This window comes from Rhinolophus hipposideros (genome assembly GCF_964194185.1).
Source record: "Rhinolophus hipposideros genome assembly, chromosome: 10".
In the NCBI taxonomy this organism is placed as follows: Eukaryota; Metazoa; Chordata; class Mammalia; order Chiroptera; family Rhinolophidae; genus Rhinolophus; species Rhinolophus hipposideros.
Window position 1 is genome coordinate 28,493,880 of NC_138056.1, and position 16,083 is coordinate 28,509,962.

At 36.7% G+C, this 16,083-nt stretch overlaps 1 protein-coding gene across 3 annotated transcripts in view; it reads right to left on the bottom strand.

The window, feature by feature from the left end:
- The window catches only part of BBOX1 (gamma-butyrobetaine hydroxylase 1), a 62,921-nt gene extending 49,818 nt beyond the window's left edge, over positions 1-13,103 (bottom strand). The window contains exons 1-3 of one of the 3 annotated variants that reach the window (XM_081064947.1): positions 12,300-13,103; positions 3,291-3,544; positions 1,966-2,080 (exon numbers count right to left, since the gene is read on the bottom strand). In XM_081064947.1, coding sequence (XP_080921073.1) covers positions 1,966-2,080; positions 3,291-3,509 — 334 coding nt within the window. In that variant the 5' untranslated portion in view covers positions 3,510-3,544; positions 12,300-13,103. Of the gene's footprint in view, positions 1-1,965; positions 2,081-3,290; positions 3,548-12,299 lie in introns of all 3 variants that reach the window. The other 2 variants (XM_081064948.1, XM_081064949.1) reach the window with 2 other exon arrangements.
- Positions 13,104-16,083: the final 2,980 nt, after the last annotated feature.

The window sequence follows — 16,083 nt, forward strand, 5'->3', positions numbered from 1 at the left end:
GTATAAATGTTTGAACATATGCAATGGCAGTGAAATAAGGTGTCAAATTCTATAGGCAAAAAGTCATAGAAGCAATAGTCCAAAATGGCCCATTAATTTCTTCCTTAACCCACCAACTGCACAGCTTGAGAATATATTTTAAAAATCTGATCTTGTTTTAAACCATTAAAATATTTTCCAGTGTCTAAATAGCAGCCAGTTCTCCTTATGTTATTCATGATTGCAGTTTGTCGGTGTGACCAGTTTTTTCCACTACTTAACTGAGTGTAGTATCATTTCCATTTTGCTGCTACTTGATAGCATTGAGAAATGCAAGCTATAAACTGCATTCGTCAAGAAATATTAATGGAGGGGAGTGGCCATCTCTTTTTACAATGCTTAAGAGCTTAAGCTGTAATAATAAAAAGTTGGCTTTTATTCACTGAAATAATCCAAAGGAGAGCTTGAAGGCAATTAAAGTAAAATCCAACAGGACTACAAAATTAGGGCAGAATTAAGGAAAAATATTTTGGTTACCAGAAGAAATCTAAAATAAATAAAAAATAATAATACATTTGTGATTCTGCTATTTGACCCATTTGAAACTCAGTTTTGTAACTGGAGACTCTGAAGAATCTAGCAGGGCACTCACTGTGGGTAGGTAGGAAAACATTTTTCCCTGGATACTCATATGAATTCTACCAGCTAACTGGGTTAGATAGAAAGGAAAATGGATTCCTGGTGGTTTAGACAGAAAGTGCTAGAAAAAAATGTCAGTTGTCAGAATGGTGAGACTCAGGGAATGCAGGAACCTATTTCTTGACAAGACTGGCCTATGCTTGAACTGTAAATAGACAATATCATACCCAATTGATAACCATAGGACAAGGTGAAGCTGTGTGGTTGAGGTTGGTTAATCAGTGACATCTCCATACCCAGTAAACTGCTTAAGTCTAGCATTTAAAACCATGGAGAGTTACCACATGTGTTTGAGAATTTCAGATTTGGAAGGAGTAAGGTAATATCTCTATCTTGGGGTATGACCCAGAATTCCAAGAAGAGGTGTTACAAAATTCAACAAGGCTGGTCTGTGCCTGGAGTCAGAAGTCCAAAATTTCTGGTTAACAGTGGGAAAGAAAATTCAGGAAAACTTGCCTTGTTAGTGTGTTTGTACAAGTCAAGATTCTAGTAAATCCATAATTTGCCTTTGATCCCCATAATCTCATAATACAAATCTTCAAAATACACAAAGAATGAGTTATCAACATTTCCCACGTCTCCCCAGTACCTCTGCTTGAGCTGGAATTATTGTATATCTCCTAAACGTCATATTTTAAAAAGAACTTTCTACCTATTGTTTTATTTTGTCTCTCCACTCAAGAAAGAAGTCTTCTTTTTCCATCAAATCCATCTATTGCAGATTTTCTAAATATTTATGCGGTCACAGATTCTCTTGAGATCCATATAAACTCTCCCCAAACAAAATTTCTATGCGCGCGTGCACATACACACACACACACACACACACACACACACACGCACACACACAATCAGTGTTGTAGATCATTTCCTGGGCTTCATGAATCACGTCCATTTTTCTGTGGTTGTTACCAGGTTAGGAATTCCTGCTTTGTTGATTTGGTATTGTTCTGGCCTTAGATAAAATTATTAAGAAGGGCAAATCTGCCTCTGGTTTGTTTTGTTCCTTTGCAGCCAACACTTACAGAGTGTCTGTGCTGTGCAAGCTTTCGAGGTATATATGACAAGGGTACAAGCTTGCTGTACTTCTTGTCTTCTTTAGAATATCTAGAACTAATCTATATTTCTTTTTTATTTCTATCCAAATGATCTCTATTGGTAAACCATTAAACATTCCACATAAATTACCATAATATTGTAACCAAAGCACAAGGGTTTAAATTTACTTCTGAGCTAATTTCTTACTCTATGAGTTTTTAAAGACATTGAAGACCATGGCATCATTACCTGACAAAAACAATTCTCTTTGGAATTTTTCTCTGGCCTGCTGCGAGAAGCATCTTTTCTTCAGCCAGTCAGCTTCAAAATCGCTGCAATGCTCATTTGGCCATGTGATATGAACCTTATAACACAGAAAGCAAACATCACCTATATGTTTATTGAGCTTCTATATATTTCAGTTCTCAACTGTTGCCCTGTTTCTGAATGTTATTTAAAATAATTAGGGAATCCATTTTTTCTTCTTTTATATATTTATTTACAGGCATAGAATAAGCTTTTGGAAAATGAGGAAATTGAAAGCCACTGGGATACATCTGAGGCCTGAGGCCCCTTAAATATCACACAAAAAATAAAACCAGACTAGATCTGATGTTCTTGTTCTCTATTCTCTAAACCTCTGATTTCCAAATATTTTGTGATCTTTTAAGTCAGATGTCACTTAATATTCCTGCCAAGAGTATCAGAAATAGTAATGATGGTGATCAGGCAGATAATAATAATAATAATAATTCAATAATAATACAAAATAACACCAATTTGAATGCATACCTAATAGTGAGCACTACACACATAACTCATTCGTCCTCATGCAATTCTAGGGAGAAGGTGCTACTATTATTCACATTTTTCAGATGAGGAATGCAAGGGCAAATACTATTTGTATGGTCACACAAGTAGCAGGCAGTGAACCCTGGGAGTAAAGTCCAGGAGTGGAGATGAAAACAAGGGTGGGGAGAGGGTGACCTCGCCGGTCACATTTGCTTTTCTGGTAACTATCCTAGTAAATCTGAAAGAGAGTCACACAGGGTGCTGGTCACATCTCGTTTGTGGTTTTGAGAGCTATGTTTCTGAGAATTCTAGAACAAGCCTTGCACATCTATTCATTAATTTGACTAAAACATGTATATAAATCAATACAAGTTTTTGACTGTTTACTCTATGCCAGGCACTCCATTACACACGTTTACCCATATTATCTCATTGAATCCTCGTATCATCTCTCTGAATCAATTCCGTTAGTATCCCTATTTTACAGCGAAGTAAATTGAGTCCCAGAAACATTCTTTTTATTATAGAAATGTCTTCAAGGCTATCACTCACTGAAGGAATAATGAGCGACACTATACATTTCATTAAAAATGGTAGTTAGTAATAAAAATAAGAATAATCCCAGAATCTTTTATTTACTGAGCATGCTTACTTTGCACCAAGCACGATGCCAACATGATACTATATACGATCAATGAACACATAATTCATTATTTGAATTATTGTGAGACTAGCCCCCTTTATCTTGGGAAGGAAGGGAGAAATGATTTAGAGATAATTACCCGTTTTCTGTCAAACGTCAAGCCTTTAATGCCAATGTTTACATCAAGAGCTTCCACGACAAGTTTTCGCGCTTTCGCAGAATGCAGGTAGCAGTCGGGGCACTGGCAGTTGTCTCTCAGCCACACAGCAGGGTAGAATGACTCTGTACCATCCTGCCAGAGAATCTGCATCAAATGAGCCCCATCCAGCACCTCTGCATTCTGGATGGCACAGTGCATGTTTCTGGTCCTTGCAAGTAAATCTTGTCAGCCACCTGCTATGACAAATCAGTGTTAAAAGGAATCTCAGGCAGATCAGGTCTGAACTTGACCTCCAAGAGTGTGAACAATTCAAATGGACTCTGGCTTCATCTATTCCCTCATCTGGCAGAGTTTGTGGTTTGACTTAATCAGTGCTAGGACCTTTGTTCGGGTGAGAGTATTTCATATGCTGTAAACAGAAACACAGTGACTAAAAGTCAATAAGATAAATGTGCTGAGTCAGGATCCAGATGAAAATAATTTCTTGTTTTCCTCACAGACATTTTAGATAATAAGTTCAGAACCAATGGCATACTCGTATACGTCTTTGTTATTATGTTTGAATAAAAGCTCTAGAATTTTTTAAGGGAGAAAAATTCTCCACAAATTAAAAGAATAATCATACCACTGCTGTTTTAGCTGATGCCTAATTGCACATGCCTTTTGAAAAAATGCTTCTATGACACTGAATTAGTACACTTGTTCTACCGTGTTTCCCCAAAAATAAGACGTAGCCAGACAATCAGATCTAATGTGTCTTTTGGAGCAAAAATTAATACAAGGCCTGGTCCTATTTTACTATAATATAAAACTGGGTCTATAATATAATATAATATAATATAATATAATATAATATAATATAATATAATATAATATAATATAATAAATACCAGTCTTAGATTAATTTTCAGTCCAAAAGACACATTAGAGCTGATTGTCCAGGTAAGTCTTATTTTCAGGGAAACATGGTAATAAGGGGAATACTAATGTAATTCATTTATTTTAAAAGGTTTTGTAATCTAGTATATTGCACTATTTCTAGTCTATTGCACTATTTCTAGTCTATCATTTATTTATTTATTTTTTACTTAAATAGTGTATTTTCTCAGTGCAATATAAAAGTTTGTAGGCTCTGCAAGGAACTCATTTGATTTGTTCTCCAAGATTTTCTGTTTTAATAGAGTGTGCCTTGATATTTTTGTTAGTTTACCCCAAACTTTTCCTGAGTACTTTCATGAACTTTCACTTTACTTGGAAGTACATGCATGACCTCTTTTTATCGAGGAATCCACCAAATTTGAAAACATGCAGTATTTACAAGAAAGGAAATCAAATGTTGATTCTGATTCCAATAATGACTATACTTTTGACCTTCAGAAATTGTGCTAATGTTCTAAATCTCACTTTTTTCATATATTATTTTTCAGGACTCTAAACTTATGTGGAAGAAATAGAATTAATATAGAAGTAGAACTTAACTTCTTCCATCTTATAATTAACTCATCATTAATAGAAGGTGACGTGATAATGGAAACAAGACTTCATTGTCTTGGGATGAAGGGGAGGCAGACATAAACGTGTACACACACACACACACACACACACAGACTGTTTTAACAAGTATCTTCTATGTAGCAGGCAGTGCAATAGGCAATGAAGGGTTCAATGAAAAGCAAGACAAAATAATAGCTCCCTGTCTTTCTTGAATCTGTAGATAGGAAGTCTTTATACATCATTAAAAGAATTTAAAAAATACTTTACACAACATTAAAATAAAACAGCTTTTACATATACTTCCTCAAATCATTAGTTACATAATTTAGTCAGGTTATTAAGCAGAGCAAAAAGAAAACAAAATAAGACTGCTTTCTCCATTTACCTCAACCACTCTAAAGTTATCTAATGATGGAAAGAAAATACAATTCACTGGGCTTCATGCTTATTCCTACTTGGGAACTCCCATCTTTTTTCTTAACGATTTATGTATCAACAGAAGAGAACTATTACCTAAAAAAAAAAAAAAAAGATCAAAAATATAATTTAGTTCATGGATTTGAAAAGGGGTCCCCAGGAAGTCCAAATAGCGGTTTCTCTCTGGAATGGGTAGGGAATTTAATTTCACCAATAGAACGGAAGGCTGCCAGGATTTCTCATAAAAATGATATCAAAGGAAAGTGATGATTCCATTAAGTCAGGGATAATATAACCAGTTCCTTAAATAACACCTGACACACAAGGGCAGCACGGAGAACTGTAGTAAATTTTTATATATGTCAGGGCTTGCAAATATTTTTTGTGAAAGGGCAGATAGTACATATTTCAAGCTTTGCAGGCTATATTATTGCATGTTCTTGTTTTATTTTTTTCAAACACTCTAAGAATGTAAACACTATTTTTACCTCGTGGGCTGTACACACACAAGCCTAGGCCATATCAGGTCCACAAGCAGTGGTTTGCCTGTCCTTCATCAAGTTATCTAAGTCATGCTTTTACCCCACTGGAATATAGCCATACCTGCATGCAGCAAATTGTTCTCTTTTTCCCTCATTACGTATAAAGTTAAACTTATTCAAATGTATCCTAGGTATCTTCCTTGTGCCTGCTGCACTGGGGAGTATAAAGATTCCATGAAGTTCCAGACCTCAAGGAAAAGTGAGATAATTATGAAAGTAAACAAAAGACAAGGCTGGCCACAATAGCACTAATAGTTGTCAGAGAGGCTCCAGGACACCTCCTTAGAGGAGATGCCTATTTGAATAAGTCCTCAAGGATCAGTGAGCAATGCCTCTGAATCCATATTGATTCCATCTTATTTTTCCTCTTCACTAATACAACGATGATTTCTTCAGAGCAAGTATGTGATGTAATCAGCTATGTTTCACAGCTTCTCTTGTAGCTAAGATTCGTGTGTGATATAATCCTGGTCATGAAATATATTTGGAAGTTGCTGTATGGAGCAATTTTTTAAAAGAAGGTAGATTTAGCTGCCATATGCTGTTTTCCCTTTTCCCTTCTTCCTGCTTGGAATGTAGATGTGGTATTGGTGATAGGGCAGCCATTTTGCAAACATGAGGCAAGACGCAGAAGATTGAAATCTAAGAGTAGCCCGGGCTTCCCATGGTTCTGTGAAATCACATTACCCAGTACTGGCCAGTCATGTCTGGACTTGTTTTTAGACAAGAAAAATAAACTCCTTACTAATGTGAGCTACTTGCCAGCTTTTCTGGATACAGATAGGTTGGATCACAAACAGAAAAAATTGTGAAAGGTCGTTCTGAGGGGAGGAGACAAAATGAGCCCAAAAACGAAGATTTGACAGTATGGAGCTTGAAAAATAGAAAATATTTGGTTTAGCTGGAGCAAAAGAGTATACGAGAAAATACACGTTAAAAGAAATTAAAAGGTGTATCGTTACCAGAGCATGAAGTACAAAGCACAAAGAAGTTTGGGCTTCATTCTGTTATAAATGAGAAATTTGAAATATTTTTTCAGGCAGGAGATTGACAAGGGAGATGATATTGACTATGTGATAGTGTCTTGGAAGCAGATAAAAAGACTAGAATTAGAGAAATTGTTTGGAACTTTTTGTAGTAGTCATGTTAAGAATAAATGAAAACGGTGGGAGTGGGAGTGTCGAATGAAATGGTGGGAGGATAGATGTGAGCAATGTCGCAAAGTTATGTTTGATACCCCACAGTTTATGTCCTCATAAATTTTTGTTTTCTTTGGCTCTTTTTTTAAAGGCTGTTTTACAAAAGAGAATGATTTTGTTCCTTGCTTTTATAAGAAATCAATTTTTTATGAGTAACTGCTGAAAAAGAGCAGTTACTATAATTTATTAAAGATGATCAAGAAATACAGTACAGAATGCAGTTGGTCACATGGACACCCATATGGAAATGTGGATATATTTATCAGACATGTAGTTACAACAAGTTTTCTTCTTAGGACAAGGCTATGCTTTTTCAGGAGGTGGAAAGCAGATGAGAGATAGGGAAGATTCTGATTTTGCAGCAGATAAATATCAGCAGGGATGACGGAAATCCAAGGGGCAAAAAAGAAACAGGAAAACAAAAAACTACACATGTGTCCTATTTTGTTTATCTTGTTATTCTTTTTGGTACTTAACCTGATCTATTTATAAACTGATGGATTATTCCCTTGCTAAAATTACTTGCTAAGAATCAAAAGCAAAAGACAACCTCAAAATATCAACAGATGCCAAATAAACAGAGGTAGCTTTCAAGCTCATTTTCTTTATGCTAAGAACATATCTACCTTTTAAAATACATTTTACAAATTGGTTCTGGTCTGATTTTTCAAAGGAATGTAGGATGTATTTATTCCAGAATAACAGTCCTCCGGTTACTGCAGACTATATTCATGTGCTCCCTTCATCCTCTCTCTTCTCTCAATCCACTCAGTTTTTCAGACTATTTTTCATAAGATGTGATACCTAGATTCTGCACCTTTTAGGGTGCATGATTACATTCCAGTTTATAACTGCTTTTCAAAATGGGGGGCTCTGAATTATGCAAGCCACCATAGATATAATATTTCTAGTATAAAAACAGAAAAATTAATACCTTATATGAAGGAAGAGTAAGAATATCTAGAAAATTCTAGAACAACTGGTTTGTTTCTACAATAAGAATATTTGTTTTAATTATATCGATGGTAAGTTTACAATAATAGTAATAATAGTAGTAGTTTACTGAATGAATGCCTTTTTCATGCCAGTCACTCTTCTAAGTGCTTCATGTATGGTAACTCATCTAAGTTTCATTATAATATAATGAAAAAAAATCTACTGCAATTACCCAAATAAGCAGGAGAAGAAAGCTTAGGGAATATTCGCATGGAGATGATAGTAGAAACCATCTTAAGTTCTCCAAGGGAATAAGACAATTAAGGAAGAAAAATAAATCCTTCTTATTTATTCTTCTCATCAAAGTTCGATATCTGTTGGTGTATTTTCTAAACTCAACTCATTTCCAATAATGTGTTCATCAATGGGCTTGAAAATATTTTGGTTAAAAGGATTTTTATAAAACTTGAAATAAGACATATTGATTCTTAATGGATACACTGTTGGAAGAGTGCATTTTCCCACCACAGTAAACATTGTTCCCATACTTTAAAGACGGTGCCGTGCCCATGCCCTACTTTCTGTTGAAGTGATCACACCGACAGACATCTGCACCCACAAACACTAATTATAATCTAATCTTCCCCTTTAAGCTTTCTGTCTCTTTTTCTTTCATTTTTGTTTTTTTTTCCCTTTCTTCTACCTAGCATATTTGAGCTGGAGAGAGAAAAGCACTTTGAGATGTTAGGAGAACCCATGACTCTTTTCCATACACCGTGTGGTCAGATGGAGGGTATTTCAAGAGAAGTGGCAATGCCACGGCTGTGGCTGATGGAAGGCTGCCCTAAGCTCATGAGAGAGTGTGGAAGAACTGGAAAGACATGGGTGTTGGTGAAGTTAAATTGTTTGAGTATCTGTGAAGGAACTTGGCAGGTCATTTCTACTCTTGACAATCCCTTTCTCGGTTTTATGACACATGTCAATGGTAATCCAAAACAAAGCGTGGAGAAATGAGACAAGTTTCCCTCTTTAGCTTTTCTTGGTTTTATGTAAAGCTCCATTGGGGCAAATGTGATGAAAATTACAAAAAAAAATAAAAAATCAAGGATTATCAGTATTTGAAAACAATTTTGTTTTGAAAATATATAAGTTTATACGTGAGTGTGATTTGTTAAAATCTGTTACTTGTTAAAAAAATTAAGCCCTGTTGAAGAAGCATCATGGCCATTTAGTTATTTGATAAACTATTGTATTTTTCTGAAGAAAAGAAAAAAAGGTATGTGTGTGTGTGTGTGTGTGTGTGTACGTTTGTGTGCGTGTGCGTGTACGTGTGTGACTTCTTTGTTGAATTAAACACCTATAAATGAAAGTATTTATTTTATACTTAATTATTATTTGGCTTCTCCTTACTCCAGAATGATATAATTTAGTTTATGAACTGTCATACTGGTTTTTGTGGAAAGAAATAGTTTTTCCTGAAAAACAGAGCTTGGATTGGAGGGAGATTTCTATCTGATGGGATAGATTTCTTTTAATTTCTTCCCATCAGATGATGTGTGTGTGTGTGTGTGTGTGTGTGTGTGTGTGTGTGTCCCTTCCTTCTCACTCACTATATTTTTCCCCTTCAGAGCTATGAAAGTTTGTTTGGAATTCTTGTTTTGGACAACTAAATCACTTGTTTTAGAGATTATCCTACTTCACCAATGGGTGGTTTATCTTTTTTGGTCTTTTAAAAGATTTGATAAATTCAAATTTCATCAGATGGGTTTCTCCAGCATTGTTTGGAAAGTCAAAAAAGTAGTTCTACAAGTTAAACTAAAAGGAACTTAGAGCTAGAACTGTAGAACCAGAAAGAAACAACTTGTGATATCACTGGGTTAAGTACAAGGAAAATAAAAGCTCAGAGATGTTGGATGTGATTTGTCCAAGCTCACACTGCTTGTTAATGGGAGAGGTTGCCCCCAACTTAGGTTTGCCAGTCTAGTATAAACATATAAAGTGAAGATTTTCTAATTCTCATAAAAATGAGTACAAGAATTCCTCAAGTGCTAATCACAGCGAATTAGCACTTGAATCACAGGTTTTGGATGGGATTCTCAGGAAGTTGATGCAGAAACCTCATAGTGACTATACATAACATTAAAATTGATGGAGACTGATAATATATACCTAAGAAGGCTGATTCATCTACTAGGTTACTCACCAACCAAAATAAAAAGTTGTCATTCTTAGTTTTTTTTTAAGGGGAGACTAGGGTAGACTCATCAAATGTCAGTTAAATTCCATCTTCCCTTTCTTAGGTTAGTCATCAGATCTGCTATCATGTAGCAGGATCCTCTAATGTGTTTGACCTCCTGCTTCTAGCTGGTAGGATCCAAAAATGACCAAAATGCAAGAACTGTGCCTACTGTATGGGTGTATGTGTGTATAAGGTGTATTTATAAAACCATTTATTCAACACTTATGCTCTTGACACTCTGCTAATGCTTTTTACTGTGTTAAGCTCGTTTAATCTTCGTGACAACGCTGTGAGATTAGTGCCATCACTTCCATTTTCTAGATGATCTTGAGCGTGGAGAGGTGGAGTAACTGACTTGAAATCAGAGGAAATAGGAATCCTTGACTACTGCATCGTACTGCATTATGGAGAATCTATGGCTGGATAATTTTTCAGACAGTAATTTCAATTGACCAAAAATGTGCCATTAAAATAGTAGTTAAATCTCAAGATTGTTGGTTGTTAGATGACCTTAGCATCTGACATTTCCTTGTTGGAGGCAGAGGACAGAAAGTTGTTTCCCAGACATTATACCATAAAGGTTTAACTATATACTATTCTTTTATATGTCAACTTTTACATCCTAAAGCTCAATTAATTTCAACTTGGTAAGGTAGAAGTTGACCAGACTGTATTTGTCGTGTCTGGACTTTAACATCGCTTGAATATATATATATATATATACATTATATATATATATATGTATATATATAATGTATATATATATATATACACACTCTTCTCATTATACTTGCTTTATAAGCCATTCAACTTAGAGGTTATTTTTTTTTTAAACTTGGTTTAATAAGTGGCTGAGCTACTTAATAATTCATGAACATATCATCATGTGAATAATTAATTATACAAAGCCATTAGAAGAACCAGTTTGTTCTCTTGAGTAAGCTCAGCATTCTGCCTATCTTGTTTAAAGTATTGAAGTTTTTTCAAACAGTTCCTTCCTAAATTATAAAAAGGAAACCTTTCACTTTACTCTGGATGAAATTCCCACATTCAGTTTGGAACTCAAATTATCAAGGCATTCATTTACTGATGTCATGCACAGTACTGGTGTTAGATTTTAAAAAGATTTCTAAATCTTTGAACCAAACACATATTCATTATTTTATGTTTTTAATAAATTTTATTCAAAATATCTGTCATGTCTCTCCTCGAGTTACATTCAGGGAAAAAAACAATTGAAAGGGTGCACAATGGCCTTTATTGAGCAGTATTCTAATGACTCATGTTACATCCAGCTTTCGGGGCTTAACAAAGGGCCAAGGTCTAATATGCAGTCACCTTTCTTTGGGCTGGGTAGTGGATTATTCAGTGAGCATTTCCAGCCAGAATGCTCCCTCCTTTACCACCCAGTCTGCTTTGTAGACAGTATTCTCTCTGTCCCCTCTGTGTATGCTTTCTGGATCAGCTTAGGGCTTACAAAGTAATTTGACTACTAGACTAAGCCAAACATAATTGGGAAAGAGAAGCTGCCAAGATGCAATCAGATCCACTGCATTCCAAAATCAAGTGTATTCCAAATGCCTGTTGGACCATCCCCATCACAGCCCTCATGGCTATGAGATCCATGTGACTGGATTTTCAGTTGGATGATCCTCCACCCACAATCCATAGACTTGAATCCACAAGCTCTTCAAATAAAGGAAAGTAGAGCTCAATCATTAGTGTTCTCAGATGTGCTTTAGGCACCAAACCTCACAACATATACCAAAGAGAAAACACCAGCTTTGATCCTAAACATCCTTTGGGGAGGGAGCCTCCTGATGATCGCCACATCCCAGATTGATCTGTTCCCCCCACCCCACTCCCCAGTTTCCCTATGTCCATCCTATCTAGGACTATTACTTGGAATCTTTTCTCTCTGCTCCTGGCAGTTCCACTGCAGCCCTGCCCTCAGACACATCTGAGGTTTGCAAATGAGAAAGGATGTCCCAGTATGAAGGTGTAGCAACCCCTGAAGGAGTTTGGAGATTTAAAATTAAAAAAAAAAGAAAAAGAAAATAGCTTTTATGGCCTAGAGGGGAAACAGTTAGAAAGAAAAAATACTTTAACAACAAGCGCCTGAAACCACAAAACCCCAGGACTCAATGAAATCAAGCATTACCTTAGTTCCGAATCTTTCCTGATAGAGCGAACAGCAGGTCTCACCTGTCTTGTCTCCTGTCTCTGAGCCAGCAGCAGCAACAGAAGCAAGTGCAGGAGCTCTTTCCCTCCTGTCCCACCTGTTCACAGTGACAGCTCTTGGATTGCAAAACTCACTTGGAAAAAAGGCATCGAGGTGCACATTTGACAGGGAGGAGCTACCAGTTCTCACCTGAGCAAGAGGTGAGGTGGTTTTTACCTGTCCACAGAATTTTTCATATGAGCCTCTTTAGAGGGAGCTTGATTAGTTGTGCGGGGTTGGTAGGAAGGCTGCGATGGGACCCCTTGAGCCTGATGCCCTCCTTTCTCTGCAGCTTTGGCTGGAATAAACAGTAGCTGCCAGACAGCATGGGACTTTTCTGAAGGCACCTGGTTGCCCAGTGACTTGACTCACAACACACAGCCCTTAGGGCAACAAAAGGGAAAGGCCAGAGTGGGCAGTGTGCCAGGGACCCAGAGCTTGGCTGCCAGGCATTCAGATGGGAAGTACCCAGTGCAGGGAAAGGGCTGGTGGCCAAGTCTCAAGTTCTAGTTCCTAAGAGGATCCAGATTCCATTAAAAGAAAGTCTGCAGGTGGCAACAAAAATCCAGGAAAGAGGTGCATAATCCCTCTGCCTCCCTCCCACTACCACCACCACCACCCTTCCCAGGAAGACACTGAAACAGCCTCAGACTGCAACTTGTCACTTCTTGCCCGAAGGACACTCACAGCTGTGAGACTTGGATAGGCAGGAACAAAAGAGCTAGGCATAGAAGGAGAAAGTGCAGCCCAACTTTCCTCGTGGCCTCTTCTAAGGTTTGTTGCCCATGGCAACACCCACTTCCAGAATGCAATGTTCCCTCCCCTAATGATGTCCTGTCAGCTCCTCTCACAGTAGAATTTAAACTATGTCCCTTCCTGTAATCCCCTCCTCCATCTTCCTTCTTCTCTACTCCAAGTCCAGGTCAAATTACTGACACCCAGCGTCCAGTGACAATAACAGCAGGTTTTGTTTACCAGGTAGGGGAGTAGGGTTTGTGTATTTGGGGTGTCCTCATAAACATTGCCAGCCTTTTAAACCCTCAGTAAATGAGTTTACAGATATGCTAGAAGCAGTTAATTATATTTTAAAAATTCAGGTTACTTAATAGAAATATGCTCAACTAATTGTTATTTCACAGCTTGGGCTTGGTAACAATCAGTAGAATGAACTGGGTAAATTCTGTCCCAGCTTTAAGAGAGTTGTTGACAAAATATGTTGCATGTACCAGGCATCTAAATGAAGAGTAAAAGGAAACAAAACAACAAACAAACAAACCTGTCAATAGTTAAAGTTTTAAAACCTGCACAGAAAAAATTATTTCCCACATTGAAAACAAACAAACAAATAGCAGACTAGTAAACAAATCATACTCTTGACTGTGAGAAGCTTCTTTAAGATTGGGGAAAAAAAAGGAGCATTTCCATGAGGTCTCTCTCTTTTCTTTGTTAATCCTTCACACCATTCATAGCGTGATTTCACATATGGCCTTTCAGTGCACTATTCTGGAGTAGTAAACAGTATTCTGGATTTCAGATGGGAGAAAATGAGATCATAGAGATTCATGAACTACAGAAAGAAGGTCTCAGAAAGTACAGGAGGTAGCATTGGTACCGGAATAAGAAATGTTGAAATTTTGTCTATGTGGTTTTTTTTTTTCAGAATTAAGAAAAGTTTATCCTTAAAATTAATTCCATGTTAAGCACAGCTAATTGAACATACGTGTGGCTAATGCGTTAGACATTAGAAACACATTAGAACTCAATGTTCATTTTAAACAGAAAAGTGATGCTCTCATCATCAGTGAGCATGCACGAATGCAAGATGCTCTGGATGACCCATCATCCAGAGCCACAAGACTTCAGAATTGTACAAACAGCAGGATTTGATGAGATTAAGCAAGATCTCACTCGGAGATTTTTGAAACATTTTATTTCTTCATTATGTGACATACAATATTGCATTAGTTTCAGGTATACAACATAGTGATTAAACATTTATGTACTTCATGAAGTGATCACCATGATAACTCTAGTACCCATCAGTCACCATATACTCATTACAATATTATTGACTATATCTCCTATGATGTACATTACATTCTGGTGATTAATTTTATAACTGGCAGTTTGTACCTCTTAATCCCCTTCACCTATTTTGCTCATCCCTTTTCCCCCCTTTCCCATCTGGGAACCATCTGTTTGTTCTCTGTATCTCTGAGTTTGTTTCTGTTTTGTTTTATGTGTTTCATTTTTTTTTAGATTCCATGTGTAAGTGAAATCATATGGTGTTTGTCTTTCTCTGTCTGACTTATTTTACTGAACATTATATCCTCTAAATCCAGCCGTCACTTGGGGATTTGACGGTGGCTGATGTTTCCAGAGGATGAAGCCACTGGAGCCTGGTGACTCCAGTGGCAGCAGAGTTATATTGTATTATTTTCAGCATATGGTCGTGCTCATGGAGCTGTCCTGGGCATACAAAGATATTATAGATGGTAGAACTATTTAGCTTCAGTGAAATTTAGTACCTCTGGAAAGATTCTGCTGCTTACACCATTTCCTGTTTTGAAGATGGAAAAATAGTAAGATTTGACAAGGATACTTCCCATACAAGCAGTTAATAGATAGTAGCGTTCTTATTTATTCAATTTTGGTAATTATATAAAATGATATATTTTATATCATTTAAACACAAAAAATGTTTTAATGATACTAAAAAGAATAATTTATATATAGTTCTATATAAAGAACAAAACCAAAATAGCTCATAATCCCACTGCCTTCATATTATTAAGGAAATTATAGCAAGATATTAAATGACAAGTACATCTTTTCTCTCTCTTTCAAATTCTTTTCCTAAAGGTAATTACTTTTATAATTTTTTTTTTGGCCTATACTGAAGTATTTAGTACGTATATGTGTAACCCAGTGGTATGCTGGTAAACACTGAACAACCAGCTCTCTGTGTCCATGTGGTTTTAATTCTCAGGTAATAATGACAGTGCTTTAATTACCCATGGTGACAAGACCCATGAGCAAGGCACAAACCTAGTCCAGAATTTGCAAAAAGATTCAGCTGGGTAGGTAGAAGGAATACTCGCACTAAATGGAAGCTGTTCTGAGTCCATCTAATAACAAAAACTATTATGATAAATACTAGTAATCATTTTACAAACTACAATCAATAGTCAAGCTCTGAACTTTTAGCCATTCAATCTCCAAGAACTTAGCAATTTCTAAGTAAGTAATAAGCTGTCAAGAAATGGTAATTATTAATATTATTTTACTTGGGATGAAAAGAGGGGTGGTAATAAGCCAACGTGATCTTGAAAACAGTTTGTCATAAGTATTTAAATATTTAATATTTAAACTATTATAACGTCTCCTAGTGGAACACCACAAGGTGTTCCTGAGAGCTTTGGGATTTCTGTGTTTAGTCCCATTCTAAGGCAATATAGGCCTCTACCCTGTGCCCTGTGTTTTAGGGACCTCTACTTGAGCTGCACCATTCTGCATAGTGATTCCTCTGTGGGACCAAGGGACCCACCCAGAGCCTGTACCAGCGCTCCTTTCTAGATAATGCTCTGGAAGTCAGATCCAAAATTTCAGCCCTTCAAAGACTTGTGCCTGCTTCCAGAGTCTGTGTGAGTTTTCTCTATTCTTCCTCCAGGCCACTGAGCTTGTGCGGCCCCCTGGTCTGTACACCCGAGTCCTAAGAGGTGAT